The sequence below is a fragment of the Oryzias latipes genome, chromosome 6 (assembly GCF_002234675.1).
Source record: "Oryzias latipes chromosome 6, ASM223467v1".
In the NCBI taxonomy this organism is placed as follows: Eukaryota; Metazoa; Chordata; class Actinopteri; order Beloniformes; family Adrianichthyidae; genus Oryzias; species Oryzias latipes.
Window position 1 is genome coordinate 1,169,028 of NC_019864.2, and position 14,013 is coordinate 1,183,040.

At 45.3% G+C, this 14,013-nt stretch overlaps 1 protein-coding gene across 3 annotated transcripts in view; it reads right to left on the minus strand.

Annotated features, from left to right (window-relative positions):
- The window catches only part of spg11 (SPG11, spatacsin vesicle trafficking associated), a 43,871-nt gene that overhangs the window by 21,607 nt on the left and 8,251 nt on the right, over positions 1-14,013 (minus strand). For all 3 annotated transcript variants that reach the window (XM_023955432.1, XM_023955434.1, XM_023955433.1), the window contains exons 8-12: positions 4,958-5,087; positions 3,574-3,729; positions 2,595-2,767; positions 1,245-1,421; positions 637-708 (exon numbers count right to left, since the gene is read on the minus strand). In XM_023955432.1, coding sequence (XP_023811200.1) covers positions 637-708; positions 1,245-1,421; positions 2,595-2,767; positions 3,574-3,729; positions 4,958-5,087 — 708 coding nt within the window. The remainder of the gene's footprint in view (positions 1-636; positions 709-1,244; positions 1,422-2,594; positions 2,768-3,573; positions 3,730-4,957; positions 5,088-14,013) is intronic.

Genomic DNA, 14,013 nt, shown 5'->3' on the forward strand with positions numbered 1-14,013 from the left:
ATGGCCACCTTAAGGGACGTCGTGGAAATGGAACGTACCACTGTTGTGCGTGTGGTAAGTGTATCGTGATGTATTTGTACAGCTAATGTGAGTTAAATGCACTCATGATGTACAAGGGACGTTGTCATGCTGAAATCTAGAGGTTAGTAAGGTTTGAGTACTGGTTTTGTACTGACTGTAAACAAATGTTGCACAGATGGGGTGTGCACGTGATACATAAGATGCACGTAGGATGCCCAGACAAACAACAGTTTTCTTTATTTCTAACAGTCAGGCTGCAAACAAGATCCATGTATTTTTGTTGCACTAGTATTGTCAGGTTGGGGTTGTGAGGGACTGTAAGCTAGGGGGAAAGCGTGTAAACAGAGAGCTCTTACAAATGGTCCCACCTATAACTGAGAAGCGAATGAATTCCTGCCGCTCTGCAGAAACTATGTCATAGGTTTTTGGATTCTGGCTAAAAATGGCAAAATCTTAGTGAAAAAAGCTTTGAAAATAGACCTAAAAATGGTTGGAATAGGACTTTAATTAACTACTTCTAAATAAAAAAGAAAGTAGTCGCATCAGTAATGGACTCTTGACAGTTCTGGAAAAAAGGCTGAGGGATGCTGAGGGATGGGTCACAGTTGGACTCACCAGCAGGTCTCTGAGGTTACTGTCATTGGTGTAGAGACAGATGCTGTGAAGCTGCTTCTTCACACTCACACCCTGTGAAGGAGGAACACTGCAGCTTAACATTTCACTTCATGTCTGTCTCACCTGCATGCAACATCATCACTTGAAATCCTGGTGGTCTTTCTGTTTTGTGCAGAAACAAACCAGCCGACTGCATTTCAAAGCGATTTCTATGAGTTAACTGTCTCAAGAGTGCTACTAGACTTCAAACACTCCAACTCCTTAAGCCAAACACAGTTTACTCATCACGCTCACTGCAGAGACGGCAGCGGATGTCTTGACGAGAAAACTCTCAGCGCCAGGAATCTATACACAACATCTTCCCCCACCGCCATAATTGAACCTGGGGAGAGCGACTGCCCTACAAATTAACAGCTCTGACAAACCTGAAGGAGCTTTTCTTCCTTCCAAAACCTGAGGATGCAAACTCAAAGAGCAGAGATGCAGAATAGGAAAGGTCGGAACTCCTTTGCTGTGCACAGAAGCACCGTCTACAAACAGACTCCGTGACAGCCAGCAGACTTGCTCGGGTTCCAGGTTCAGCATATTCTGGGGTGGTGGGTCCTTACCATGTTGACCAGCAGTGTGGTGGCAGTCTGCAGATCCCTGTGCTGCAGGCGGGAGAAGACCTGCCGCAGACCCTCCATCCTCAGAGCAGAGAGCTGATGCTCCAGCCTGCCTCGTTTGCGCAACAGCGCCTGCGCTCTGGGCATCTGATTGTTTAGGATGGACTGAGTGATGATTTCCTGCAGATGTAAGAGCAGATGAACACATTTCCAGTTGAATAAATATTTAACTGTTGGAAGAGCAAGATTTGAAGCTTTAAAATAATCAATTTTAATAGAGGAGAAACTTTAAAAGAGGAGATGTGTAAAAAACATTGACCAGTTGATGGTTTAGAGACTCCCAGCTTCTTGTGTGAAATGGTAAATGGCGTATACTTATATAGCGCTTTTCTACCTACAAGGCCCAAAGCACTTCAGTCACAGACCCATTCACACACTGGTGGCGGCTCCACTGCTGAACACTGGCGCCAACCTCCCACCAGAGGCAAGGGGGGGGGGGTTCAGTGTCTTGACCAAGGACACTTCAACACATGGGCGTGCAAGGCGGGAATCGAACCTGCAAACTTACGATCATGGGTCGATCACCCTAACGCTGCAACTGAGAACTTTTTACTACTTTGTAATTCTGTCTTCCTATTGGTTTGTACAGGTTTAAATATAGCTTTAGTTTCCACTTGGGCTTGATATGACTGACAAAATTCATAATACAATTTGAAATTGGTCTTTTACATTTACATAGCCACTTTTTGCATCCATTTTTACCTTTTGGCTGCTTCCTCAGCACAACAACAAATCCTCCATCTCCATCTAACCTCTGCATCCTCCTCCGTCACACCAACCTCCCTCATCTCCTCTTTCTCCGCCTCCATGATCCTCCTCTTTGGTCTTCCTCTCTCCTCCAACCTCAGCATCCTTTTTCCAGCATCATCACTGCTCCTCCTCTAAACGTGTCCAAACCATCTCCATCTGCTTCCCTGCATTTATCCAGAACATCCACCATGATCTGTTCCTCTGATGGATTCATGTCGGATTTTGATCAGTTCATTCATGTCAATTGCTTTTATTTCAACGCTGTCCTAGTTTTCACTGCACCACAGCCAGAATACATTCCATCCTCCCTGTAAGGAAAATATTCAACCCCTTTAATTTATTATACAAAAATTTACAATTTTTTTATAAGGATATAAAAATCTATAGAATCCTCCTGCTTCTTCTTGGGAGTAAAGCTAGAATTTTAATCAAAGTAATGAGGGGGCAGTAAAAGTCTAAAGCAAAGGCTTCACACTCATGTGCAAACTAGAATCCGTTGACATAGAAACACAGAAACCAGCATTTTTCTCTCGTGAAAGTGACCTCTGTTGAGAGCTGCTCCCATTGGTCTGGCTCAGCCTGGGCGCGGTCTTGGCCGGCACTGCTCCAAGATGTGCTGCTGCTTCCGCACCAGGGATATTTCTTCATGTAAGTCCTCAGCTGGGTGATGTACGGCTCCAGGATCTGCACACAGCTGGATGCAGTGCAGTTCTGCTCTGCAACACAGCAGCCCAGCTTCAGCTCTCGCTTCCACTCAAATTGAAAGACTTTCCCTTCAGACCATTATAGCACCAACATGTTTTAGTAATCTTAGTAATAAGAAAAATCTATTGTCTTTTTTAAAAATGAGGTTGACAGGGTTATTTTTTAAAGGTGCTGGAATAAATCCAGAATTCAATCGGTGGAGTTTGTTGTTCTTTAAAAAACTTCAAACTGTGTCAATGTTAAGCGCCATCTTCAAATCTTCAACCACAGTTTTTACCAGACCCTCCTTTGCTTTATCAGCTCATGTGACACTTTATCAGCTTTAAATATACAGATATAGATTTTTACTATTTATCACGGGTGGTCCTGTTCTAAAATATAACCAGCAATAGATGAACTCATGACATGAACATTTTTACAATTTTTTCTCATGTTTAAATTCTATAAGTTCAAACCTTGATAGAAAAATAAGTTCAGTTATAGAATGAAAACAAAGATCTGATTGGGATCTAATACTCTAATGTAAATTTGACAAACTGAACACATCCAGTACAGGAGACATAGCATGGAGATTGATTGACAATAGTCAACGGCCAATCAGGACACAGAACACAATGCACTGTTAAAAAAAAAACAGTATGCAAAATTTCACTGAAACAATTCTACGAGCCTAAACCGCCATATAGCTGTAAACCCAAACGTGCAGGGCATTTCTTTGGACAATGTTTAAAAAAAATAATCAAGGCGTTAATAAAAAATATTCAAATGAATCAAAAGTTGAGCAAACATCAGAAGATGGAGAGAAAGTGGGTCTTACTGGGAGAACCGGAGAGGACAGAGCGGATCTGTGTTTGGATGAAGCTCATGGTGATGTTGAGCAGCTGCTCGGAAAACTGCCGGCTCTGAGCGTCACAGCTGGAATCTCTGACAGCTGAGCACAGCAGGTCCAACGCTGTGCACAGCTCCTGCACACCTGTACATGAAGAGGAGAGAAGAGTGAGCTCAACATACACAGCCGAGACCCCCCCATGGTCTTTAATGTTAGGCAGCAATAAATGACCAGACATGGGTTCAAACCAGCCTTCAGTTAAACAGGTCACAAAACAGTTTATTGGGCTTCAGTTTTCTGATTTTGTTTTCTGCTCCCCAAGTAAACACGAACAAAACACAAAGACGGAAATGCAGATCTTCCCATGAGAGGGTTGGATATTAATGGACTATGTTTGCACCACAATCCAAGCATTTCTGTTACCTTTTGCAGAATTTTGAAAACAGTATTATGAAATTACTCAAATTAAGATTATTTTTTGACATTGTTGTGTTCAAAACACCAATAACCCTTTTTTTGTCCACAAAATGGGCACAAAGAAAAAACGCCTGCCATTGGCTGGTAAAACAGGAAGATGTTCACTTTATGACATATCCCTTCAGGAGTCACCACAGTCAATCAGCTTTCACTGAGTCGCACAGGTGCTTTGGCAGGGATTTTTATGCTGGATGCCCTTCCTGACCCAACCCTGTATTTTATCTGGGCTGGGGACCGGCACAGGGGGACCCAGACCTGGACCCAGACCTGGACCAAAGGACCATGTTAGGCAGTGGCGTTAAGGGTCTTGTCCAAGGACCCACATGGATGAAGCTCAGCACGCCTCCTGGAAATCCAATCCTGATTTCCCATGAGCCGTCCAGCCGCTGCTTTGCAAAACAGGACAATAATTCATTCATTTCATTCATTCATTTTCTATTCCGTTTTATCCCTTTTGGGGTCACGGGGTTGCCGGAGCCTATCCCGGCCACTTGTGGGCGAAGGCAGGGGACAACCTGGACAGTTCGCCAGGACAATAACTTAACTTTAATCTGTATTTGAAAAAATATAAAGAAAGGAAAGGACCCTTTCTTTGTTGTGGACATTGTTGGGTCTGCCAACAGAACCAGAGGCTCAAAAGAAAGAAATGCAGATCTTCACATAAGATGGTTGCATAATAATGGACTATGGGAGAAGTTTGTACCACAATCCAAACATTTCTGTTAGCTTTTGAAGAATTTTGAAAACAGTATTATCAAATTACTTTGAAGATCATTTTTGACATTGTTGTGTTCAAATGCATGAAGCTAGATTTGCTTAGAAGAAAAACTCTTATTAATGAGCCATCTGTCAGGCTTTCATAACTAATGTGGATGATGGAAAGCTGCAGTCTTACTGTCAGTCAGGCTGGCTGAAGGGTCTGCAGGGGAATCAGCAGCATGAAGCTCTTCACCATGCTTCAGAAGGTTTTCTTTGCTCTTCAAGTAGAAATCCACCGTGTCCAGTTGACGGTTCTTCAGTCCTGCCTGAAAGTAATGCATGCACACACACATACTGCATTGGTTCTCTTCAGCACAGTTTACAGTTCAAAGGCAGTCTAAAGGCAGATAACATGTTTTCATTTCAGGGGCTGTCCCAGAAGTCACCTCTTAAAAAAACCTTAAAAAGATTTGGGGTGTGCCTCCCATCACACAAATGTTAACTGCTTCAGGGTTTCTTAGAGTCACACTCACACTGAACTGATTTTAAAGGAAAAAATATATCTCTGGTCAGTTTTGACCATCTAAAGAACTTTTTATTTAAATTTGGACCATAAACGGAAGCAAACTCTTCTGCTACTGAAGCCTCTTTGCTGCTCTCACACTTCCTTTAGATGATTTGATGTATGTTATGGGAATGAGAACTGTAAGTAAGTAAATTGTATTTCTATTGGACCTTTTACAGGCAGAAGTCACAAGGTGTTTCACAGGTTAAAAAAAAATATGTATATAAAAAAAAAATGCCCCTCTCACTCTACGCGGGTGGTTTCTCCTCCAAGCTCGGGTCCTCTACCAGAGGCCTGGGAGCTTGATGGTCCTGCGCAGTATCTTAGCTGTTCCTAGCACTGCGCTTTTCTGGACTGAGAGGTCTGAGGTCTTTCCAGGTATCTGTTGTAGCCACTCCTCCAGCTTGGGGGTTACTGCCCCCAGTGCTCCAATTACCACAGGCACCACTGTCACCTTCACTTTCCAGGCTTTCTCCTGTTCTTCTCTGAGTCCCTGGTATTTCTCCAGTTTCTCATGTTCCTTCTTCCTGATGTTCCCATCGCTTGGCACTGCCACATCCACCACAACGGCTTTCCTCTGTTCTTTATCCACCACTACAATGTCTGGTTGCTTCGCCATTATCATCCTATCAGTCTGGATCTGGAAGTCCCACAGGATCTTTGCCCTCTCATTCTCTACCACCTTCTGAGGTGTTTCCCATTTTGACCTTGGGGTTTCCAGTTCATATTCTGCACACATGTTCCTGTATATTATTCCAGCCACTTGATTGTGGCGCTCCATGTATGCTTTACCTGCCAGCATCTTACATCCTGCAGTTATGTGCTGGATTGTTTCAGGGGCCTCTTTGCACAGCCTACACCTTGGGTCTTGTCTGGTGTGGTAGATCTGAACCTCTATGGCTCTGGTGCTCAGGGCTTGTTCCTGAGTTGCCAGGATGAGCGCTTCAGTGCTGTCCTGTAGGCCAGCCCTTTCTAGCCATTGATAGGACTTCTTGATATCAGCCACTTCAGTTATGGTCCAGTGGTACATCCCATGCAGGGGTTTGTCCTCCCATGAGGATCTGTCCTCCAGCACTGTATCCTCTGCTCTCCATTGCCTGAGACATTCACTGAGCACACTGTCAGTTTGGGCCTTGAGCTTGATGTACTCATGCATCTTGGATGTTTCATCCTGGATAGTGGCTTCTACGCTCACTAGTCCTCGGCCTCTTTCCTTGCGTCTAGCATACAGTCTCAGGGTGCTGGATTTGGGATGGAACCCTCCATGCATGGTGAGAATCTTTCACGTTTTAACATCCGTGGTCTGTATCTCTTCCTTTGGCCATCTTATTATTCCTGCAGGGTATCTGATAACTGGCAGTGCGTAGCTGTTTATTGCCCGGGTCTTATTTTTGCCATTGAACTGGCTTCTCAAGACTTGCCTTACTCGTTGGAGGTATTTAGCTGTTGCAGCTTTCCTTGTTGCCTGCTCCAGGTTGCCATTTGCCCGTGGAACTCCAAGGTATTTGTAACTGTCCTTGATGTCTGCTATTGTTCCTTCTGGGAGTGAGACCCCAACCATCCGGTTGCATTTCTTGAGCCCGAATGACATCCCAATGTCAGTACTGTAGATCCTGGTGGTGTGGATCAGGGAGTCAATGCCACGCTCGCTCTTAGCATATAGCTTGATGTCATCCATGTAGAGGAGGTGACTGATGTTGGCCCCATTTCTGAGTCGGTATCCATAGCCAGTCTTGTTGATTATTTGGTTGAGGGGGTTCAGACCTATGCAGAACAGCAGTGGGGACAGAGCATCACATTGGTATATCCCACATTTGATGGACACTTGTGCAAGTGGCTTCCCATTGGCTTCAAGGGTGGTTTTCCACAGCTTCATTGAGTTTCCTATGAAGGCTCTTAAGAGTCCTGTTGATGTTGTACAGCTCCAAGCATTCAGTGATCCATGTGTGTGGCATTGAGTCATAGGCCTTCCTGTCTTGAGCGACTGTTCTGTCGACCAGGAGTTGGTGTTTGGCTCCCCTGGAGTCTCTACCAATCCCCTTCTGTGTGTTACTCGTGAATTGATCCATGTGCCTATTTGTCTTTGTTGCAATGATGCCTGACATGAGCTTCCATGTTGTGGAGAGACAGGTTATTGGCCGGTAGTTGGATGGGACTGCATCCTTTGAGGGATCCTTCTGGATCAGGATCGTTCGCTCTTCCGTTAGCCATTCGGGGTGAGTCCCATCTCTTACAGCTGGTTCATTTGTGCTGCCAGGCGCTCGTGGAGTGCGGTAAGCTTCTTTAGCCAGTAGGCATGTATCATGTCAGGGCCTGGTGCTGTCCAGTTCTTCATACCTGAGACTCTTTCTTGGATGTCTGCCACTGTGATGGTTACTGGATTCTGTTCAGGGAGGTTGCTATGTTCTTTTCTCAGAGAGACCAGCCACTGGGCATTGCTGTTATGTACTGTCTCTTTCTCCCATATACTTTTCCAGTACTGTTCAGTTTCTAGCCTTGGTGGGTCTGCTCGGCTGTTTTGACCCTGCCACTGAGCGTACACTTTTGCAGGTTGAGTTGCGAAGTTGTGTACCTCTTTAGGCGGCTGCTCAAGGCTATGGAGCCTTTGTTTGGCAGTTTCCAGTGCTTCAGGTATGGGCATCTGGTTGTATCTCTTAGGTACTTGCTTTCTCATTGTACCTCTTTGAGCCTCTGTCAGCTTACTCACATCCTTCTGAGTTGCCTTGATTTTGGCCTCTAACCGTTGGTTCCTTGGTGGGTACTGTTTTCTTCCATGGTTGCTCTTGTAGCCAAGCAACTCAAGAATCCCTGCTGCTGAAGTGTAAACCAGTTCATTAGTTTCTGTGATGGTTGTGGTAGGAATTGCCCTCAATGCTTCATTCACAGTTTCCAGTAGACTTTCAGGTGGTATCACTTAACCGTTGTAGCTGGTGTCGGGGTTGCCTAGTGTTCATTGTAGACGTGATCTTGTCTTTCAGGTCAGTTGCTGCCTCGCTCAGCGTAATTGTGGTTGTTGGGGCTGGTTACCCAATCTCAGGGTGGGAGTGTGGTATAACCTCCTCTCTGACATGTTGTTCTGGCTCTCCCATGGCATTACATTGCTTCAATCTCAAGCTGTGATAGGAGTTGCCGTTTGTGGATGTTAGAGCACTGGGCTACCAGTTGTTTGGCAGTTAGCCCTGATTGTGGGTTTCGAAGCATCCATACATTCCACATTCTCTGCATGTAACCCCTCTGGGTGGGATTACTTGAGTAGTAGCATTCTAACAGAACCTTGTTCTCACATGTAGTCCATTTCCATCTTGTTCCAGTAGCCCACTTTCCATCAGGGTGCTCTGGTCCCTCAGCACCTGACGCAGACCTTGTTTGGCCGGCACCGTCTGAGCCGGCATGACATGTGGTACATTGTTATGGTAATTGCCCTATTTCCATTGCCATTTTTCCATTACCATTAATTGTTCATTCCGCCCTGGGAATCGAACCCGGGTTTCCTGCATGACAGTCCTGCACCTTACCAACCAACCAAGCTACCCAGCCAATATATAAAAACACAAAAGCATATACCAGTTCAAATGCTTTGCAAAAATAAGACGTTTTTAGTTGACTTTTAAAATAATTCCCAGAGTCCAGGGAACACAGGGACAATGGGAGCTTATTCCAGAGTTTAGGAGCGACAGCCTGGAAGGAGCTGTCTCCTCTGGTCCGGAACCGCGTCGGAGGGACAATCAACAGGTTCTGATCCACAGACCTCAGTCCACCAGATGGTCTGTAAGGGGCGATCATATCACAAACATAGGGGGAGCTTGACAATGGAGAGCCCTGAAAGTCAAAACTAAGATTTTATATTGAAAGTGGTAAGCAACACCAATGAAGAGCTTTGAGGAACGGGGAGACCTGGGGCCTCATTTATAAACGTTGCGTACGCACAAAAGAAGGCGTACGCCACTCTCTACGCAATAGTTGAGATTTATAAAAAGCAAACTTGACGGGAAACCGTGCGGTCCTCCACGCAAGCTCTGACCCAGGCGTACGCACAAAAACGGGTGAAATGAGAAACGGCGACACCGTCGGCAGATGGAAGAAACACGTGAAAATGACAATACTGCCTCTTATAAATAACATGAAGACTTCACAAAGCAAGTCTTAACAGCCTACAAGAACACCCGTTTGATCGATCAGCAGTTAAACAAACAAAAAAGATCAAACGAAAATTACAACAGAAATTCAAATGAACAAATATTTGCAAAAAGAAAGTTGAAATATGTTCTACAATATTGGCATGTTGTGCAATTCATCCTCATCAATAATATAGTTAACAGAACGAAATAATGTACAAAACTGATATTCTCGTCAATGTGTCCGTCTGGCGGAGCAGATATAGGTGTAGATAGACGGCCAAACGTATTAATTGTCCAGTGGGGAAAGCTGTTTTCATAGTAAAACATTTCTTCATAAGCAAAGGAATTATGGTATTCATGCATATGCCTTCAATTTGTTTTATTTTTGATAAAACAATGTATGGCGTATGTCTCAACCATTCAGAAAGCAACAAGAATTTACATTTGCGCAGATCAATTTCCCATTTCCACATCGATTATTACCGACATCTGTAGCTCGTCAGATGCAATTAGACGGAGGGAAATAAAATGCCCCATCACAATGCGGAATGACGCACAATGGCTGAACTTGCGCTCTTAGAGGATGTGGCAAATGCAAGAATTCGGAGAGAACGCATCTTTAGACAGCAAGACGACTTGCTGGCAAATGAGGACGAGTGGCTTATGAGCCGGTTCCGACTTCCTCGAGCCGTCCTGTTGGAGCTCTGTGGGCTTTTGGGCCCGGCGTTACAGAGGAGCACTCGGAGGAACCACGCCGTGCCAGTCCCACTTCAAGTCCTAACAACACTAGGATTCCTGGCGACTGGCACTTTTCAGAGGGAATTGGCTGACAGGTCAGGGATATCACAGCCCACCCTTAGCCGGGTAATGCCAGACGTGTTAAAAGGCATAAGAACTTTGTCCCGTGAGTCCATCAAGTTTCCATACACGGCGGGTGAACAGGCATACAAGAAAGCTCAATTTGCAGTTATGTCTGGTTTCCCAAATGTCATCGGAGCTATTGACTGCACTCATGTTGCCATAAGGGCGCCGAACGCTAATGAAAATGCTTTCATTAATAGAAAGCATTTTCATTCCATAAATGTCCAAATTATTTGTGATGCAGACATGTTGCTCACTAACGTCGTAGCTCGGTGGCCTGGGTCAACCCATGACTCATTTATTTTGAGGAACAGCAGTGTTGGACGCCGACTCGAGGCGGGTGCCATACGTGATGGCTGGCTTCTAGGTAAGTTTGATTATAGAAATTCACATTTTTGTGTACTTCAATGTCTTAACCATTTCACTATCCTTGCAGGGGACAGTGGATATCCCCTCAAACAGTGGCTGCTTACGCCTTTCCTCAACCCACATAGTGCAGAGGAACAGCACTACAACATGTGCCACAGCCGAGCTCGCGCTATAGTGGAGGCACCATCGGCCTGTTTAAGGGCAGATGGCGCTGCCTCGACTGCACTGGAAGGAGGTTATTGTACACGCCTGGAAAGGTGTGCCAAATCGTGCTGGCATGTGCTGTGCTACACAATGTGGCACAGCTTAAAAACGTGCCTCTACCCCCTGGCGCCGATTGCTGTGTTGGCCCCGACCCTGAACCCCATCCCCACGCATTTGAGCCAAATGCTGCTGCTGTGCGCCAGAGTTTGGAAGTGATGCGTCGCTTGTGAAGAACAACAAAAGGTGCGGAAAATATTATTTATTCAAACATTCCCTCATAGTGCAGTTTAGTTCAGTCAGGGCGGTCTTGATTTCGCCCAACTCCTTGGCCACCTCTCTGATTGAACTACTGACTTCCCTCTGCATTTCAAGGACTGCATCGGTGAGGACACGTCCACTGCTGGAGGGTTGAGAGCCGCGTGCCGTGGAGACGCTGGGTCCAGACGGCTGCTCAGCTGCAGCATCGTAACCACTGGCCCCGCTGGAACACCCAGCAACTAAAATAAAATTTTTCTATATTAATAAACTGGAATTGTGAAGCCTGCACTCCATTAATTTTAATTATTTCTCTTACCTGTGTCACCCGCTGCATCTGGCGCGTCGGTGTCCCCCTCCGCCTCAGCCACCACTCCACTTAATAGGGATTCCCCAATTATTGCCGCCAGTCTCTCATCAAGAGGGGTCAGCTCCGGTCCCCCCCCCCCCCCCCCCCCCCCCCACGTGGCGGACACACTCTGGCGATGCAGCGCCAGACGTTTTTTTGCCTCGACTTTGATGTCCGACCATTTCTTTTTTACTTCGGCCACGGTCCGAGGCTGTGAGGCTACGGCATTCACGGCGTCTGTTACAGTTTGCCACTCACGTGCCTTTTTGGCATTAGTAATGCCCACACTGTGCCCGCCAAACAACATTTGTCTCCTCTTTTCCACCTCGCCAACGATGACTTCTACTTCACATTAAGTGAATTTCCGTTTTTTTGATTTTCTCTCCGTGTGTGCCATGGTTTCGCCAACCATGAATATTCATTTGTGGGCGTTTCACGGACTATTTATGGGCAACTATGGGCGTGTCCTGAGGCCGCAAAAGCTGCGCAGCATTTAGAACTGATTGTGATTTATAAAGGGAAAGATGCGTAGGATGTGCGTGCGCACGGTTTTATAAATCTGAATATTTCTGTGCGTACGCACGTCCTATGTTTCATCCGTACGCCACTTCTGACGCAAATCCTACGCAAAGCTTTATAAATGAGGCCCCAGATCTTTTCGCTTAGTGCGGGTCAAGATCCTCACAGCAGAGTTCTGGATCAGGTGCAGGTGAGAAAGCTCCTTCTTATTCAGACAGGTAAACAGACTGTTACAGTAGTCTAGCCGTGTAGAAACAAAGGCATGAATAAGAAGTTCTAGATCTTCATGCAACATTTTCCTTAGCTTAGAAAAACAGTTCTTGTTCAGCTGTTTGGAGTGCTGCTCCAGCGACATGTCTTTGTCAAAAATGACACCCAAGTTTGTAAGCCTGGGTTTGGCAGCCTGGCCAAGAGAACCCAAGTGCTGCTTAATCCCTGGTATAGCATCATCAGGGGCAATAACTGGTGTTTCTGTTTTCTCTGAGTTTAAGAGCACAGAGTTTTTACAGAGCCATTGTTTTATCTGCATCAGGCAGTTCATCCAAGAGAGTCCAGGTTGTGTGTCTGAGAGATCTTAAAATAGCAGTATAGCTGGATATCAGCAGCAAAGAAATGGTAGGAAACATCGCTGAAATCCTGAATGATCTTTCCAAGAGGGATCGTGTTTAGGAGAAACAGAACAGGGGCCAGAACAGAGCCCTGAGGAACCCCCCCAGGAAGTCTGCTGACTGAGACATTTTGTGGTTGGCAATGACTCTGAAATTCCGACCAGATAAGTAAGAGGAAAACCAGTGGAGAACTGACCCTGACAAACCAATCAGATCCCTCAATCTGTCCTATAAGATCTGGTGGTCAACAAAGACTGATGAAAGATCTAGTAAAACTAGGACTGTGTGTTTGCCAGAATCAGCAGACATCAAAATATCACTGGACACATTCAGCAGGGCTGTCTCTGTGGAATGATGTTTACGAAAACCTCACTGAAAAGTCTCACAGATGCTCCTTTTATCCAAGAACTCTGGCAATTATTTGGAGACTACCTATTACGGAATTTTGTAAAAGAAATGGAAGCTTTGAGATGGGTCTATAATTCTGGAAGACTGATGGGTCCAGATTAGACTTTTTCAGCAGAGGCTCCACTATGGCATGTTTAAATGAGTTAGGAAACACACCAGTGGAAAGCCAGGCTATCACACTTTGGCCAATTCCATCACACACCTTTAGGAAGAGTTTGGAAGGAATGACATCAGATGGACAAGCAGAAGGTTTCAACTTTGTCAAGAGCTGATCTATCCTCCAGAGTGACAGGCTTTAAAGTAGAGCGGTTATGTGAAACAGGCTCCAGCACAACACAATCATCACAACAAGGATGTGGGAGCTGCTCTTTGATCTTAGTTTTGTTAGCAAAGAACTTGAGAAATCCATTGCTGTCAGCTTTGCAGGACACAGGGGGTACTGGGGCTGCAGCAAAAACAATAGAGTTTATCGTGTCAAACAAAACTTTTGGGCTCTTCTTATTTGAGATTAGCTGGCGGAAGTAGTCAGAGCTGACATCTTGCACGTTTCATCTTTCATTGTATGAGGCCAGGAGATCCCTAAGATGCAGCCTGTGGACCATGAGATTGGTGGATTTCAAACATCGCTCAGTTTGACCACAATGTCTCTTTCAATTTTGAATGGCTTTATTAATCCAGGGGCACACTTTCTTCTGTGACAAGTTGGATTCGATAGGAGCCACCTGATCTAGGATTGTGACACAGGGATCACTAAAACGATCAATCGTATTGTTAACATCAAAACATTCCTTGAATAAGTAAGTAGAGCCCAGCACTGAAAAATGTTCATGAGTGTTGGCGGTGATAATGTGCTTCCCAGACAATAGGCAGGCAGTTGTTAACATTCTTCCCTGCTACTTACAGCCCCTCACAACCCCAATCTAACATTACCGGTGCAACAAAATGGTGAGCACTATCAGTTTAGATCCAGATTCCACCTCAGACAAGGAAAACAAA